This window comes from Sciurus vulgaris (assembly GCF_902686455.1).
Source record: "Sciurus vulgaris genome assembly, chromosome: 14".
Classification (NCBI taxonomy): domain Eukaryota; kingdom Metazoa; phylum Chordata; class Mammalia; order Rodentia; family Sciuridae; genus Sciurus; species Sciurus vulgaris.
Window position 1 is genome coordinate 28,283,733 of NC_136475.1, and position 16,135 is coordinate 28,299,867.

General features: G+C 38.6%; 1 protein-coding gene across 5 annotated transcripts in view; it reads right to left on the reverse strand.

Annotated features, from left to right (window-relative positions):
- EXOC6B (exocyst complex component 6B) overlaps nt 1-16,135 on the reverse strand; it is a 603,818-nt gene that overhangs the window by 163,853 nt on the left and 423,830 nt on the right. For all 5 annotated transcript variants that reach the window (XM_079111444.1, XM_079111442.1, XM_079111441.1 and 2 more), the window contains one exon: nt 3,360-3,433. In XM_079111444.1, coding sequence (XP_078967570.1) covers nt 3,360-3,433 — 74 coding nt within the window. The remainder of the gene's footprint in view (nt 1-3,359; nt 3,434-16,135) is intronic.

Consider the following 16,135-nt stretch of genomic DNA (forward strand, 5'->3'; position numbering starts at 1 on the left):
TATCTGTTTTAATGGTAGAATGCCTGTCAAGAATATGCAAGGCCCTGGGTTCAATCCCAAATAGTAGAGAAGCAAAAAAAAGGAGCTTTTGATTTGTACTGTCTAATTCACATTACTATTAATAACAGGTTTTTGAACCCAGAAATCTGACAAATGAGATACGTATGGTAATGTATTTTAACTCTGAAGTGCTATACAAATGTAAAATATCATGAAAGCTTGTATATTCAAAATGTCATTTCACCCTTTTCCTGAAAATAGGTGAAAAGGGATGAACAGTTTTGCCACCTCCATCTAATTTGCTTATTCTAATGAAATTTTACAGCTTTTAAATGACATTCTGCTATTCTAGTCTATACAGAGGTAATTTCACCAACATTCCATGTTTTGAATATTTTTTAAATTATCGTTCAATTAACAGTGTCTGAAACTCTAAGGCAAAGAGAATATGAAAGCATGATCAGAATAATTATTATCAACCAGTGAGGGAAATATACTCAACAACAGTAAAGAATATTCTTACTGTATTGCACTGGGGACAGAGCTTGTTCTTGTATGGGTATGAACCCTAAATCCTGCCTTAAACTTTAATTTTTTTCCTTTGACTTCTGCTATTCCCATTTAACATTTTTATTTGTGACTTATAAAGAACAAAACTCATCAGTTTATAAGCTACATATTAGCAAAGTCACTCTAGATTGATACAATTTGTATTGCTAAGAATACGTTTGAAAGAAAAACATGACCAATGAGAGTATTCAATTTAGGTCCATGAAATCAACCATATGAGGACTAGACAATAATTCTACATGTAAAAAAGGTTCAATTACTAGCAAACAGGAAGCTCAGTAAACCAGGGCTAGAAAGCCTATTCCCTACATTAGGAATGCATTAAACAAAATATAGAGATGAAGGACCAATGTTAAGTGAAGCAGATATTAGTCAACTTAAGAAATATCTTCCTAATAATCACCTTGCCCTCAGGTGAGCTTGCTGCTCTGGGGCAAGTTCTCCTCCAGGAGGACACTGAAGTACAGTCTCGAGCGCTACGCAGGGATTTAAGCAGCAAGCCAAAGGTTATACTATATGATTTTTAATGTCAGTCTCCACCTCACATTTCAAAAATTCTATTTTAGGATTCTGAGGAGTACATAGAAAAGAACAAATTGTGCCTCATTTGATGTCAAGATATCTCTTTTGGAAACATACTCCCAGACTTTCTATTTGTAGTTTGAACACCTCTATAGTACAGAAGTCTCCTTTAAAAGGATGTCCACTTTAAGTTTTGAGAATGACTGGGATAAACTGAAGCATATGAAGGGAAAGGATCCTTTGTCCACAGTGATTCAACCTACCTGAGGCCTGCTAACGTAGTCCAAAAGTTAAGGAAGTTTTTCACATATCTAGGTTGGAAAATTAACCCTTCAGGCTGCTTTAATAGAGACAGATAAAAGTAGAATTTAGGAGACAGATTCAGTAGGAAAAGGCATAGTCTTTCATTGTTGGTAATATTTTGGAGTTTGGGTTTTTACCACTACAACACCATCAATGAAACTCTGGGAACAGAAATGTAACAGAAAGTAGGTACTTAAGCATGGATGACACTGCTGCTCACTGAGAGCTCACAAGTACTGGAGTATTCATTGCCGGCTCAGATCCACCTTATTTTGGCTGTGCTTTCTAACTTACGCCCTTAGTTAACATTTTCTGTGAACACTAGTTGCTTTCCATAGGGACCAAAACCACAAACTAGGGGGAATGACCACACTTCCTTCTCATGAATAATGAAAAAGGAAAAAAATTTCTTCTTGGAGATGTCTCTCCAACAAAATTCAAATTTCTGCTTTCCAAGAAACATCAATTGTCTTAGAAGTTTCTGAGAAGAAATGGAGGGGGGTGGGCATGGAATCCAACAGATAAAACCCAAAGCAAAATCTCTTTCAATTTTTCATCAGTTAAAGGGTTAAAACCTGAGCATCTCAGTTGAGTTACTGAAGGCACAGGTGTAAGGTCTTAAAAGTGGGATGAGATAATTCCATTTGTAACCCTGCTGGGAAAGTCTTCATGTATTAGAGAACCTCCACACTGGCCCCCAAATATTAAGTTGACACACGTTTCTGGGACACAGCCTGAATCCTCAAACTTTGGCGGGTCTGAAGACACAGAATTTTGTTTTCTACTTAACAAGGCTTTCCAGAATTGTCATCAGATGACAGATTACACCACCCATCCACAAGGATTCAAGGGTAACTCAGGCCATCCATTATGGGTTAAAAGCCGTTCCAGCATGAATCGCGTCCCAGTGGTAAGGAGACTACCAATACAAGGGGTCCTACAGCTTTAAGAAATACCCTGGGCATCTAAAAGTTTTCAGAATGCAAACTATGTCAGCTCTGAAAATAAGAGGCACTGCATCATTATGGCAGGAGAAACAAAGCCAACCCCCTTTTTAAAACAGACAAAAAAAAAAGATTGTTTTAATAGGAGAGAAACATCAGTCATTGATTCTTACCTCATTCACACTTTCTATCCAACCCCATCCATCTTCAGAGTGAAGAGATGACAGAGCCCAGTTAACTCTCTCCCTCTTTGGGCCCCCGCCCATCCTGCTCCACTATATCCAAACCACCAAGGCCTACCAAACACCACCCATTTCAACCTGCAAGAAACAGTCCTATAGAACTATAGAACATATCTCTCTACCTAATGAGCTTGCCGAAGCTCAGGTATGCCTAAGTACAGCTTTCATCACATTACTTTAAGAGGGCTGCCCGTCAGGTTAGCATGCCTGGTCAGGGCCTTTGCTTATCATCTTCAAAAATGACCACTTAGTCACTCATGACTAACCACATTCTACAAAGCAAGCAACGGGAAGACTTAAGGCCGCAGGAAAAAGTCAACAAACCAAACCAACATTCCAGAATGTAAAATATTTCATTTTTCTTAAATACTGCGGCTACATTATCCACAAACGAAAGTTCTCCAAGCTGGCATTCTCTGCATCAGTGCACCTGCTTAGCATTGGTTTGACGAGTTATCTTTCTGCTGTGTCTGCAGAAGCCAACTACAACACAATGGGTCGCATCACTTGAGGGTCACTTGAGTCCCTCTACTCTCTGGATCTCTCCTCCCACCCCCCCTGCCTTCCCTTCTACCCACAAAACCTTTAACTCCACCATAGCTAAGGATCCCAGATAGCTAAATAAAAGAGGTGGCCTCAAACACAGGGAAAAAACCCTTAGGTCTCCAGTGTGAATCGCCAACGCCAATCCCCCTCCCCTCCCCTTTTCCTTAAGACCTGATGGTCTTCAGTCACACATCTTAAAAGAAAAACAAAAAACAAAAACACAAAGACTTACTTGTCTCAAGTCGATGAAGGCCAACTGCAGCGTGTCCTCCTGGAACCCAGGCACCGGGCCGGATCTGGCAAACTCTGTGGGAAAGAAAAGAGGATAAAAAGCGCCTTTAACTAACCATGGACAGGGAGATTGGCAGACGGATGACAGGGAAGACAAGAGAGGCTGGGGGAGAGGAGGACCAAGCTTCTAAGGAGTCATGTCTCTCTCCCTTCAGCTTCTTTGTTTGCCCTTCAAAATTCGTGTCATCAAAACACCATTAATTCCAGCATCCTGACAGCAAGGAAACTGTACTAATTCGACCTGAAATTTATTCCCATGAGCAGCGCTGGGCTTCAGCGTATTTGTTTTGTGAATGGACAAACAACTTGCAAAGGAGGAGGGAGTGGGGGAGAGAAAAAAGTTTTTCCTCTCAACACAATAAAATCTTCAGCTGTGAAACTCTTTTCAGTTCCGAAAGCTATTTATATTTTAGATCGCTGAAGGAATTTTCTAATTTCACGCTTGTCACCTCATTCCCCAAGCATTTATCAAAAAATATTCCCTGCCACACCATTAATTATTCCCTCACTGATTATTTGTATTATCTCATGAGTGCCAACCCACACACAACACACACACACACACACATACCCCAGCAGCAAAGGCTGTCCCGATCGGGTGCTCGGCTTTTGGGTGACAGTATTTTCGGATATGAAAATACCCATCTGAAAAAATCTCACTGCAATATTAGGGAAATATCTGTCTTTCTAGTGTATTATTTATTCTTGACTTCTATTTTCATTGTACTCTCAAAATTCTTCTCTTTCTTCTACCCCCCTTTCATGGCAGGTCGAAAAGACCGCACAAATGCTATTTGCAATTTACAGTAGCGCCTTGGGTACAGGCTCAATTTTATGACTCTGGCTGCCTTGTCATTAACAAGAAGATAACCACATAGGGCTATAGGGACAAATACTAGTAACAGTTAAGAATGTCAAGTTTTATTGTCCCTGAGCCCTGCTTATTATGAAATCAAAAGGTCTTAAGTTCCCTGTACACGTGTGGGTGCACGCGCGCGCACGCACACACACACACACACACACACACACACACACACACGGAACAAATTCCAAGTTAGACAGTTACTATGTCTTCAATTCTCTCTGTGAAGTCAAAGTGTGATAGATATTTAATATCAACTTGCTATTTACTTCAAAAATATTCAAGCTCTGTTCAAAGCGAATACCAAAACAAGGGGTTTCCTTTCAAATATATATATTCCTCAGGACTGAATTTAAGAAATTATAGAATTGGCCTCATATTCTTCTTTTGAAATTAAACAGAACATATCAAGATATTTATATGTATGTCTCTAAAATTACTTTCAACAGCTGGATGAATTTAAATGATAATCTGTGAGCAAGATGGGAATTTCAGCTCTTTAAAATATTTTCTATCTGGGAACTTCTTAGACATACAGGTTTTCATAAAATCTTTTCCCACTTTAAGAAATAATTCTAACAACTTAGATTGTAGGGATTAGAGAAACACTATGTGAAATGAAAAGTAAAGTAATATATTAAACTAATGTATATATAAGCGCAAATATACAACTCTATACAAAATATCTTATTGTAGACATGTCAAATAAAAATGACTCCTAAATATAGGAGATAAACTATTTACATGATTAGCAGTACTAAAGTTTCTAAGTGCTTTGAGAAGAAAATTCAAATGCTATTTATAACCAAGTCTACCATGATATAGCCCAAATGGTGACAGTTTTAAAAGACTAAAATTCCGCAACTGTACAAATAACTGATGAAGGCCATGTTAATAGAAAGCTTGATATGATCTATCCTTCACATCAACGATAATCAATACCTGTGATAACCTGTCCTATAGGAGCTGCTCTACTCAAATGTACAATTGCCTCATACTATGTGCCTGTTAAAATCATTCTTAGCCATTCTTTTTGACAGCCTTGTTACTTGGTCAGCTTAAATAACCTTCCTGAGTTTGATGGGTTCTTCCAAGGTTGACAGATTATCACTATCCATCCAGTATTGCTCAAGTCTAGGTTACATCATTTGAAGTCCTCTCTGTCAGTAGGAATTTACTTAAGTCAAAATGTAGCAACCATCAAGATGTCCTTTGTCCTATATATGTTCAACTCAACATGGTTACACTGTGATACACAGTTTGAATGCTTCGGAGCTGGCTACACATCCTTGAACCTGCTTATTGGGCATGCTTCCTGGAGCAAATTGATGAAGCTGATGAAATCACTCAGGAAACTGGATGTGATACATATTTAGTTCTGAGTCACCTCACTGACCTCATTTTTATGACACCCTGAGTTTCTCAGGTTCCCAAAGGATATGATTTGCCCTTTTAAAAATCAGAGGATTAGGGCTGGGATTGTGGCTCAGTGGCAGAGTGCTTGCCTAGCACGTGTGAGGTGCTGGGTTGGATCCTCAGCACCACACAAAAACAAATAAATAAAAAACAAAGATATTGTGTCCATCTACAACCAAAAAATTTTTTTAAAAAATCAGAGGATTAAAGAATGACAACAGCACCAGGTATGACAAAATAAACACATTAATTTTTACATGTAGCTTATGGAAATATCTGATTACTATATATTTGACTTCATATTGTATTTTTTTTTATCACTGCTTCGTGTATGTATTTCTTACCTTCACCTATAGGTAGTAAACTTTTTAGGAATAAAGATTATCACAAAATCTAACAAATAGTAGATACTTAACAAACACTATGTTTTGATTAAATAAGCCACACAAATAGCAAGGTTCATTAAACACATATACGTGTCATTGCCAATGAAAATCTCTGGATTGCTATAGGTCCTTAACTTGAGTATCAATACACAGGCTTTAGGAATTGATGAGTTCCCTAAAATTACAAGCATAAAGATTTTAAGGAGATAGCCTTTCAGATCAGAAAAATCAAAATTTGAGCCCTAGTTCTCCACTTCCTAGTTCTCTAGGCTTGCACAAATTAACTAACATCTTTACACTTCAGTATCTTTATCCCAAAAAGAAGCATTACCACATGACTATCTTTATCTCAAAAACTGAACCTTCCTTATAGCACAGCAACGATTGAACAAAATAGCACATGTAAAGCAGTTGGCAGAGTGCCTGGCATATCATAATTGTTTATCATTACAATTAGCTTTTTATGTGAGTATGCATTTCTATGCAAAAGAAGGTTCACAGCCTTCACTGAATTCTCAGAGGGTTGGTGACCCAAGGAAGGTTAAGAAATACTGTTCTATATCTAGGATAAAACATTAGGAGAAATGGGGCTGCCATTCAGTGACGAGTTAGTGAGTTGGCATTGCAAAGTTATTTATAGGCAAATACTTGATTGTTTCATTTAAAGGAAATTTATAGGCTTGACTACAAGCCTGTTGCATGGCACAGTAATTTATTGAAAAAATAAAAGTGAACAAATGTATACAATAGATCTCTGGAAACTTTGTGATACAATCCAGCCTCAGAAACATAACTGTCTCCTGGATTCACTTTTTAAATATATGAAAAATGTTAATAGTATGAGGAAATGTGAGTTTTTAAAAAAATGAGAATTCATGCATATCCAGATTTCAGCTATGTAAAGTTCATAGAAAACATGGCAGTAAACACTTCCTAATTTAACCAAGGCTGCTACAGAGAGGAAAGTTGTGAGAGGGTTTATTTCTTCTTTATATTTTATAAACTTTTCAAATTCATACAGACCACTTTTGTAACCCCAAAACAAGAAATGCAAGAATACACACATGTACATGTGCACACATTATGTAGTAGTACTGGTTCAGCAGTGCTTTCTCTAGTAACAAGAGACATAAGTTGTTCAAGATTTAACATTATAGGCAACTGGGATTGGTCTGTACATCCAAATTTCCAAATAGCTGCTTGATAGAAAGACAGAAGGAAAAGTACACATGAGAAGGGACAGGAGGCTCCCAGCCTGCTGTACCATGCTGATGTGTATACAAACCGATCATACATAAACACAAAAAGACTCCCTTTACAGTCATCAGCGAAAACCTTCTTTCTTCTGACATCCATACAAAGGGGTAAGTCATGCAATTGTGGCCAAGTGGAACCAATGTGTACATGGGCAAGTCCCTTTCTGGACTTGTCTCTGGAGAGTAGGCGTTCAGTCGCTAAGTGACCTAAGCCATCATGAAAGTTTCCAAGCCTGGAGTTCTGCAATGTGGCCTCATTATCAGCAAGGAAATAAAGGTACTTGTTCCACTTAACATAAAATCAAATGCTTCTTTGAGCAACACCTGTCACGTGGAGACTTCAAAGTTCTAGAGAGGCTGGCAAGGTGACAACCTCTTGGGAGGAAGGTTAAATTTAGTATAGCCCCTGATCAGCACCAAGCCATCTCCAGAGGGCTTGGCTCTCCCCAGCATCTCTACCCTGCCCTGTCTAATCATGGTAGGAACTCACAGAGTCCAAGAGGATACAAGATCCAATTCGCAAGTGCAAAAAAATTTGTTCAGTAAGGAAACTATGAACTCACTGCAGTTTGTGAAGAAAATGTCTTCATTTTAAAACAATTAAAAGGAGGTATACAGTTACAAGACAAAAGGCAAGGGGAAAAAGAAAATCATAAATAAATCATAAACTTATTTTGCCTACCAATTATCAACAACCCCTCATATACTCATTGAATACATATGTCTGATGAGATCCAATCAGTTTTAAAAGTAATATTATTTTGGCAAAAATATTTTGTAAGTTCACACTTCTAATAATTGCATAGTATAATATGATAAAATTATCTAAGGGATTTCACTAATCTCAAAATGTTCTCTAGATTTCTTGCAGATTGATCTTAAAATTAGCAAACTGTCACTTAGAAGGGGAAGGAAAAAATTTAAACTTTATCTGGTACACTTGACGAAATACATAAAAAAGAACGGATTACTAAATTAGATTTAAATGGTAGAGTTAGAGTTTGACTTTGAAAAGCCAAATTGTATATAGTCAAACTTGTCTGTAACTTGTGTATCTAGATGGGATATTTGGGAAATGATCAAAAGTCAAGTTGTGAGAAACAGAATACAAAACTCTTTCTGAATCTTCACAAACTGTCCATAGAACAAGAACAATTTTCAAAGGAAGATGAACAACAAGGTAAAATATATTTTGGGAAAGCAAAATTAGTACAATGTCTGGCAAAAAGGTAAAATAGCAATTGTGGGAGGAAAACATAATTTGTTCAAATAAAATAAAAGTGAAAAGACAACCTACAAAGTGGTAAAGAGAGGTCCCTAGATAACATCATATGCTACTGCTTTCGGTGAACTTTCAGATCAGACAACAGACAAGCTAGCTTTTGCTGAATAGATTAGTGATTTGGTTTTGGCCAAAATTCCAGATAAGTGAGAAAATTCAGTACCTCAGAGTCTTAAGTATATTGAGTGCTTGTTTATATCTTAAGATCATGTCAGGTCACATGTGTTTTTTGTGGGATTGAGAAAATAAGAGCTGTTGTTGCTGTATTAATATAATGGTTTCCTGGTATCTGGCTCCCTGGAGCAACAGACAAGGGGTGTGCTAGACTACCAAGTGTGGCTCTGGGGAAGGAAAACCTTCTTGCATCACTTCACAGTGGCTTCACTGAGCTAATTACAGAGAGGAGTTGATGGACTCCATAGGGAACTCACTCTAGGTCCTGCTGGTCAGAGAAAGGTCGGCCAGAACATAAGGAAATAAGAACCAAAAAGAATAATTTAAGGGGATAGAAAAGGAGGGAGAAGGTTGGGAAGGGGAAGCCTTGTTAAAGATTTAACTCACTAGATCTCCCACTTCAAAAAAAGGTGGGGGTTATAAAAAAAACGTGCCGATAGTTAACAACACTGTATTATACACTTGAAATTGTTAAGAGCATAGATCTCATAAGTGTTCTAACCATAATAAGTGAACAAATGGAGGAACTGGATCTGAAATGAAGTAAATCAAATTCCAAACATGTATAATTTTCTCACAATGAACCCAAATACTATGTATAACTGTAATGGTCTAATGTCAAAAATGAATGAATAATAAATAAATAAAGTAGACAAATAATATGCATCCCAACACAGACTTTACAGAAAACATCCCAAAAATCATGTTTGAGAACTTGCATCTACAACATAATGAATCATTAAATGCAATAATAATTATAATAAAAATAAAGCTAAATCATGGAAAATAGTCAAAGACACAGTAGATATCTCACAAAGGAAAATGTGTCACCAAAAAAGTAGAATAGATGGTCCCCTATTTATAGCCCCACATAGCTACAATAGTCATCCATGAATAAAAGTACTTCTGTGGATACAGGGATTCAAGTAGGAGAATGTGAAATCCTGGGAGAGTCCAATAATAAGCAAGGCACTTTGAGAGGGCAGAACTGTGCCTAAGTGGCAAACTTGCCAACTGTATTTCTGACTTTGGATCCCCTCCCCACTCCATAGATATGGCCAGAGCCACATTTGGTTTTGGTTGATTCTGCTACCAAATTCTTCCACCAAAGGAACCTGAAGGAGTCAAGCCTACTTGTGCATTGGGTAATGTGACTGATGAACTTGGTCTTGGACATGAACATAGAAATGGTCCTGAGATTCACCTCTAGCCCCTCTCAGCTTTTATGTGGAGTAGTCTTGCCCACAGAGAGACCCAGGGAAAAATGTCCAAGTCTGGGATGGTGGGGCAAGTTCATTCACCACAGCACCACAGAAGATCCTGAAAAGAACCTGACACTGACTTCATACCCTCTCAGTTACTGTCTGAGTAGTCCTGACAGCAAAGGGAACCAGAGGGAAACTTGCCCAGCTATACCCTGAGAAGTAGTCCTACAGACATTGGTCTTCATAATGAACCCTAAAGCAGCCCTATGACTCAGTTTCAGGCTTTCTCACCGTCAGGGGCTAGTACTGCTGGCCCAGTAACCCAATGGGAGCCTTCTCAGTGACTTAGAGAAAGTCACACCCATTGGCACAAGTGGTAAGAGGCTTACCATCTATGGGAATACTATGGACCAAAGACCCAAGGACTGGGCCACCCAGGGACCAGGATGCAGGCCTGTTATCTGTGAATCCATCAGCAACCATGTAACCAGCTCCAACCCCACTCAATTACTATCCTAGAGTCAACCTCATCAACAAGAGGATCCACAATAGTTTGAGTATTTCTGTCCCTGAAAAATTCATGTTGAAACTTTAAAAAAATTACTTTTTTCATGCAACAGCATTGGGAGGTGTGGCCTTTAAAAGATGACCAAGAGCTGGGGTTGCAGCCTAGTGGTAGAGTGAGTGCTTAGCATGAGTGAGGCCTAGTTCAATCCAAGTACTACCCTCTACCCCCCCCAAAAAAACCTTCATGAATAGTATCATGGTTTAGACATGAAATATCCCCCAAAAGCTTATTTATTGAAGACTTGGTCTATTACACAGCAGTGTCCAAAGGTGTGGTTTTGAGAAAGTTATTGGATCATCATTGAATTAATCCATTTGATAGATTAATCATTTGAATGGACTACAGGGAGGAGGTGGAAACTGTAGGCTGGTAGGGAATGGTCACTGGAGGTATGCTCTTGGGGACTATATCTTATCTTGCTCCTTTCCCACTTCTCTGCTTTCTAGCTGTCATGAACTGAGTCGTTTTCCTCTGCCATACACTTTCACCATGATGTTCTACCTCACCTGAGGCCCAAAGCAATGGAGCTGGCTATTCTCATGGACTGAAATCTTTGAAATCTGGAGCCAAAATAAACCTCTCCTCCTCTATATTGTAATTTTCAGGCATTTTGGTCGTAGTGATAAAAAGCTGACCAACACAAATGGAAGTAGGTGACCTTACAAAAGGGTTTGGAAATTTGTCTCATTTTCCCCACTGCATTCTGCAAGATGACAACAGAGTTCTTCCTCTCCAGATAATATAGCATCAAGATGCCATCTTGGGACCAGAGAAGAGGCCTCACCAGACAACTGAACCCACTGGTATCTAGAACTTGAATATCCCAGCTGCCAGCACTGCAAAAAATCAGTTTTTGTTGTTTATAAATACCCAGTAGTGGGCTGGGGATATAACTCAGTTGGTAGAGTGCGTGCCTTGCAAGCAAAAGGCCCTGGGTTCAATCCCCAGTACCACAAAATAAATAAATAAATAAATAAATAAATAAATAAATAAATAAATAAATACCCAGTAGTCTCATGTATTTTGTTATAGAACTAATGAAATAAGACAAGGTTCAAAAGGAGATGACATGTTTCTGCCTAAACCAGTCTATAAAGACTGGAAAAAGTGTTTTCTCCTTCAAATAAGCAAACACCTATGCAAGAGTACCCAGAAAAGAAATAAACAGGTAAACATGATGCTATCAAAGGAAACCAACACAAAGCGTCAGGAACTGACTCCAAAGAAATAGAGATCTATAAATTGCCCAAAGAATTTAAACTAATCATTTGTAAAAAGCTCAATGAAATGCAAGAAAACACAGTCAACTGAATAGAATGTGGAATATAATCCATGAAAAAAATGAAAATGTAACAAAGAAATTAAAAACTTAACAAGAACCAAACAGAAATCAAGAAACTAAGGAATACATTGACAGGAATTAAAAGAAATCAACAGAGAGCTTTAACAGCAGACTAAATCATGCAAAAGAATAAGTAAAACTGAAGACAGGTAATTTGACATTTGTCAACTAGAGAAATAAAAAGAAAAAGAGGGAAGAAAGTATGAGTCACTGTAATACATACAAATAAATTCTAAGAACCCCAAAGAAGAAGAAAGATGAAAATGAACCAAAAACTTATTTAAAGAAATACTGCCTGAAAACTTCCCAAATCTTGGGAGGAACATCAACAATCATAAATCATGGATACAACAGACCTCAGATAAGAACAACCTGGAGAAGAATATCTGAGACTTATTAAAGTCAAAACTGCCAAAAGTTAATGAATTAAAAAAAAAAAAATGCCAAAAGTCAAAACCAAAGAGAAAATCTTAAAAACAGAAGAGACTAGTCACACAAAAGGGAACTGCTCTAAGATCATATGGACTTTTCAGCAAAAATTTTCCAAGTCAGGACTAAAAGTAGAATGATATATTCAAAGGCTCAAAGAACAAACAAACAAAGCTTGGCAACCGAAAGTCCTGTATACAGAAAAGTTATCCTTCAGAAATAAAGAAAAGATAAAGACATTCCCTGACAAATAAAGGCATGAGACGTATCTTACAAGAAATGCTTCAAGTTGAAAAAAACAAAAACAAAAACAAAAACAGTATCTACAAGCAACATGGAAACATGAAAGTATAAAACTTAATGGTAAAGGTAAATGTAGGCCAGGCATGATGGCACACACCTGTAATCCCTGTTACTCGGGAGGCTAAGGCAGGAGGATCACAAGTTCAAAGCCAGCCCCAGCAACTTAGCGAGGCCCCAAGCACTTAGTGAGACTCTGTCTCTAAATAAAACATAAAAAGGTCTGGGGATACAGCTCAGTAGTTAAGAGCCCCTGGGTTCAAACCCTGGTACAAAGAAAAAAAACAAGGTAAATGTATAGTTGAATTCAGAATTCTCTAATATTGTCATGTGGCGTGCAAATCAGTTTAAATTCTACCATAATTTTTCTTCAATGGGCTAAAACATAGCCCCAATAATTTGTTAATGGATACATGATAAATTAAAGATGAAAAGTGTGACATTAGGATCCAAGATGGCAGACTAGAGGGTGACTATGTCTCCAGTCGCTCCAGAACCCAGGATTCAAGAAGGGGAGGCATTGAGAGACTAGGACTAAAATAGAGCCTCGGGATGAGTCTCCCCACCCGGTGAAGCTCGGCACGGCGGCAGGCCCGGATTTGGGCAGCTTATCAGAGTAGGGCAGGGCAGCTAGAGTCTCCCCCAGGCAGCCCTGAGCACTCTGGCACCCATAGGGCCAGATTCTCCAGCTTCTCGGAGCAGGGCCCCCAGTGAGAGCCTTTCTGCACAGAACCAGCTCCAAGTCCCTGAGCCGGCGCGCGGCTCCGGCCCACCCCGCCCCGCCCACAGGTTGCTTCAGAGATAAGGACAGGGCAGCCAGGGTCTTCCCCAAGCAGCCCGGCTCCCTCTGGCAGGAAGCGCCTTTCTAGGCTAGCTACTCGGAGCAGACCACCCAGTGAGAGCCTTTCTACACAGAGCCAGCCACAAGTCCCCAAGCCAATGTAGACCTCCAACCCGCAAGCAGCCACTGGGACCAGGGACGGGCAGCCAGAGACCTCTCCAGATCTCTCTCCCTGGAACCAGTAGCAGGCTAGGGGCAGCTTTCTTCGGAAGCACTGCATTATCAAGTTCCTCCAAGACTTCAGGCTACTGAAGGCTGGGAGGTGATACACTGGAAATCTACAGGGACACTATAAGCCAATAGAGGAAATCTGCAATATCACAAAGTCCCACTGACATCTGACCAATATGAGAAAACAAGGGAAGAAAATGTCCCAAACAAACCTAGATACTATATCAATAAAACCCAATGACAGCACAGCAGAAGAAATGTCAGAAAGGGAGTTCAGAATGTACATAATTAAAACAATCAGGGAAGCAAACAAGGAGATGAAAGAGCAAATGCAGGCATTGAAGGAGGAGATGAAAGAGCAAATGCAGGCATTAAATGATCCCACCAATCAACAGTTAAAAGAGCAAATACAGGAAGCATGAGATCATTTCAATAAAGAGTTAGAGATACTGAAAAAAAACCAAACAGAAATCCTTGAAATGAAGGAAACAATAAACCAAGTTAAAAACTCCATAGAAAGCATAACCAATAGGATAGAACACCTGGAAGACAGAACCTCAGACATTGAAGAAAAAATATTTAATCTTGAAAACAAAGTTGAACAAACAGAAAAGATGGTAAGAAATCATGAACAGAATCTACAAGAATTATGGGATATCATGAAAAGGCCAAATTTAAGAATTATTGGGATTGAGGAAGGCACAGAGAAACAAACCAAAGAAATGAACAATCTATTCAATGAAATAATATCAGAAAATTTCCCAAATCTGAAGAATGAAATGGAAAACCAAGTACAAGAGGCTTATAGGACTCCAAATATACAAAATTACAACAGACCCACACCAAGGCACATTATTATGAAAATACCTAACATACAAAATAAAGACAGAATTTCAAAGGCCGTGAGAGAAAAGAATCAAATTACATTCAGGGGAAACCAATAAGAATATCAGCAGATTTTTCAATCCAGACCCTAAAAACTAGAAGAGCCTGGAACAACATTTACCAAGCCCTGAAAGAAAACGGATGCCAACCAAGAATCTTATACCCAGCTAAACTTACTTTCAGATTTGACGATGAAATAAGATCCTTCTGTGATAAACAAAAGCTAAAGGAATTTATAAAAAGAAAGCCAGCATTGCAGAACATTTTCAGCAAAATATTCCATGAGGAAGAGATGAAAAACAATGATGCAAATCAGCAATGGGAGGAACTAGCCTAAAGGAATAGCCAAATAAAGGAGAAACCAAATCATGTCAAAAAAACAAAAAATGAGTCAAATGACTGGGAATACAAATCATATCACAATAATAACCCTGAATGTTTTTTTTTATTGTAAACAAATGGGATACATATTGTTTCTGTGTTTGTACATGGCGCAAAGGCATACCATTTCTGTAATCATAAATTTACATAGAGTAATGTTGTTTGATACATTCTGTTATTTTTTCCCTTCCCCCCACCCCTCCCACCCCTCTTTACCCTCTATACAGTACTTCCTTCCTCCATACTTGCCCCCCTCCCTAACCCTAACTCTAACCCTAACACTAACCCTTCCCTCCCCCCCATTATGTGTCATCCTCCACTTATTAGCGATATCATTCGTCCTTTGGCTTTTTGAGATTGGCTTATCTCACTTAGCATGATATTCTCCAATTTCATCCATTTGCCTGCAAATGCCATAATTTTATCATTCTTTATGGCTGAGTAATATTCCACTGTATATATATACCACATTTTCTTTATCCACTCATCAATTGAAGGGCATCTAGGTTGGTTCCACAATCTGGCTATTGTGAATTGAGCAGCTATGAACATTGATGTGGCTGTATCTCTGTAGTATGTTGATTTTAAGTCCTTTGGGTATAGGCCAAGGAGTGGGATAGCTGGGTCAAATGGAGGGTCCATTCCGAATTTTCTAAGGAATCTCCACACTGTTTTCCAGAGTGGCTGCACTAATTTGCAGTCCCACCAGCAATGTATGAGTGTACCTTTCTCCCCACATCCTCGCCAACACCTGTTGTTGCTCGTATTCTTGATAATCGCCATTCTAATTGGGGTGAGATGGAATCTTAGGGTGGTTTTGATTTGCATTTCTCTTATTACTAGAGATGTTGAACATTTTCCCATATTTCTGTTGATTGCTTGTAGATCTTCTTCTGTGAAGTGTCTATTCATTTCCTTAGCCCATTTGTCGGATTATTTGAATTCTTGGAGTAGAGTTTTTTGAGTTCTTTATAGATTCTGGAGATTACTGCTCTATCTGAAGTATGATTGGCAAAGATATTCTCCCACTCTGTAGGCTCTTTCTTCGCATTGCTGATAGTTTCCTTTGCTGAGAGAAAGCTTTTTAGTTTGAATCTATCCCAGTGGTTGATTCTAGCTTTTATTTCTTGTGCTATGGGAGTCCTGTTAAGGAAGTCTGATCCTAGACCAACAAGGTGAAGATTTGGACCTACTTTTTCTTCTATAATCTGCAGGGTCT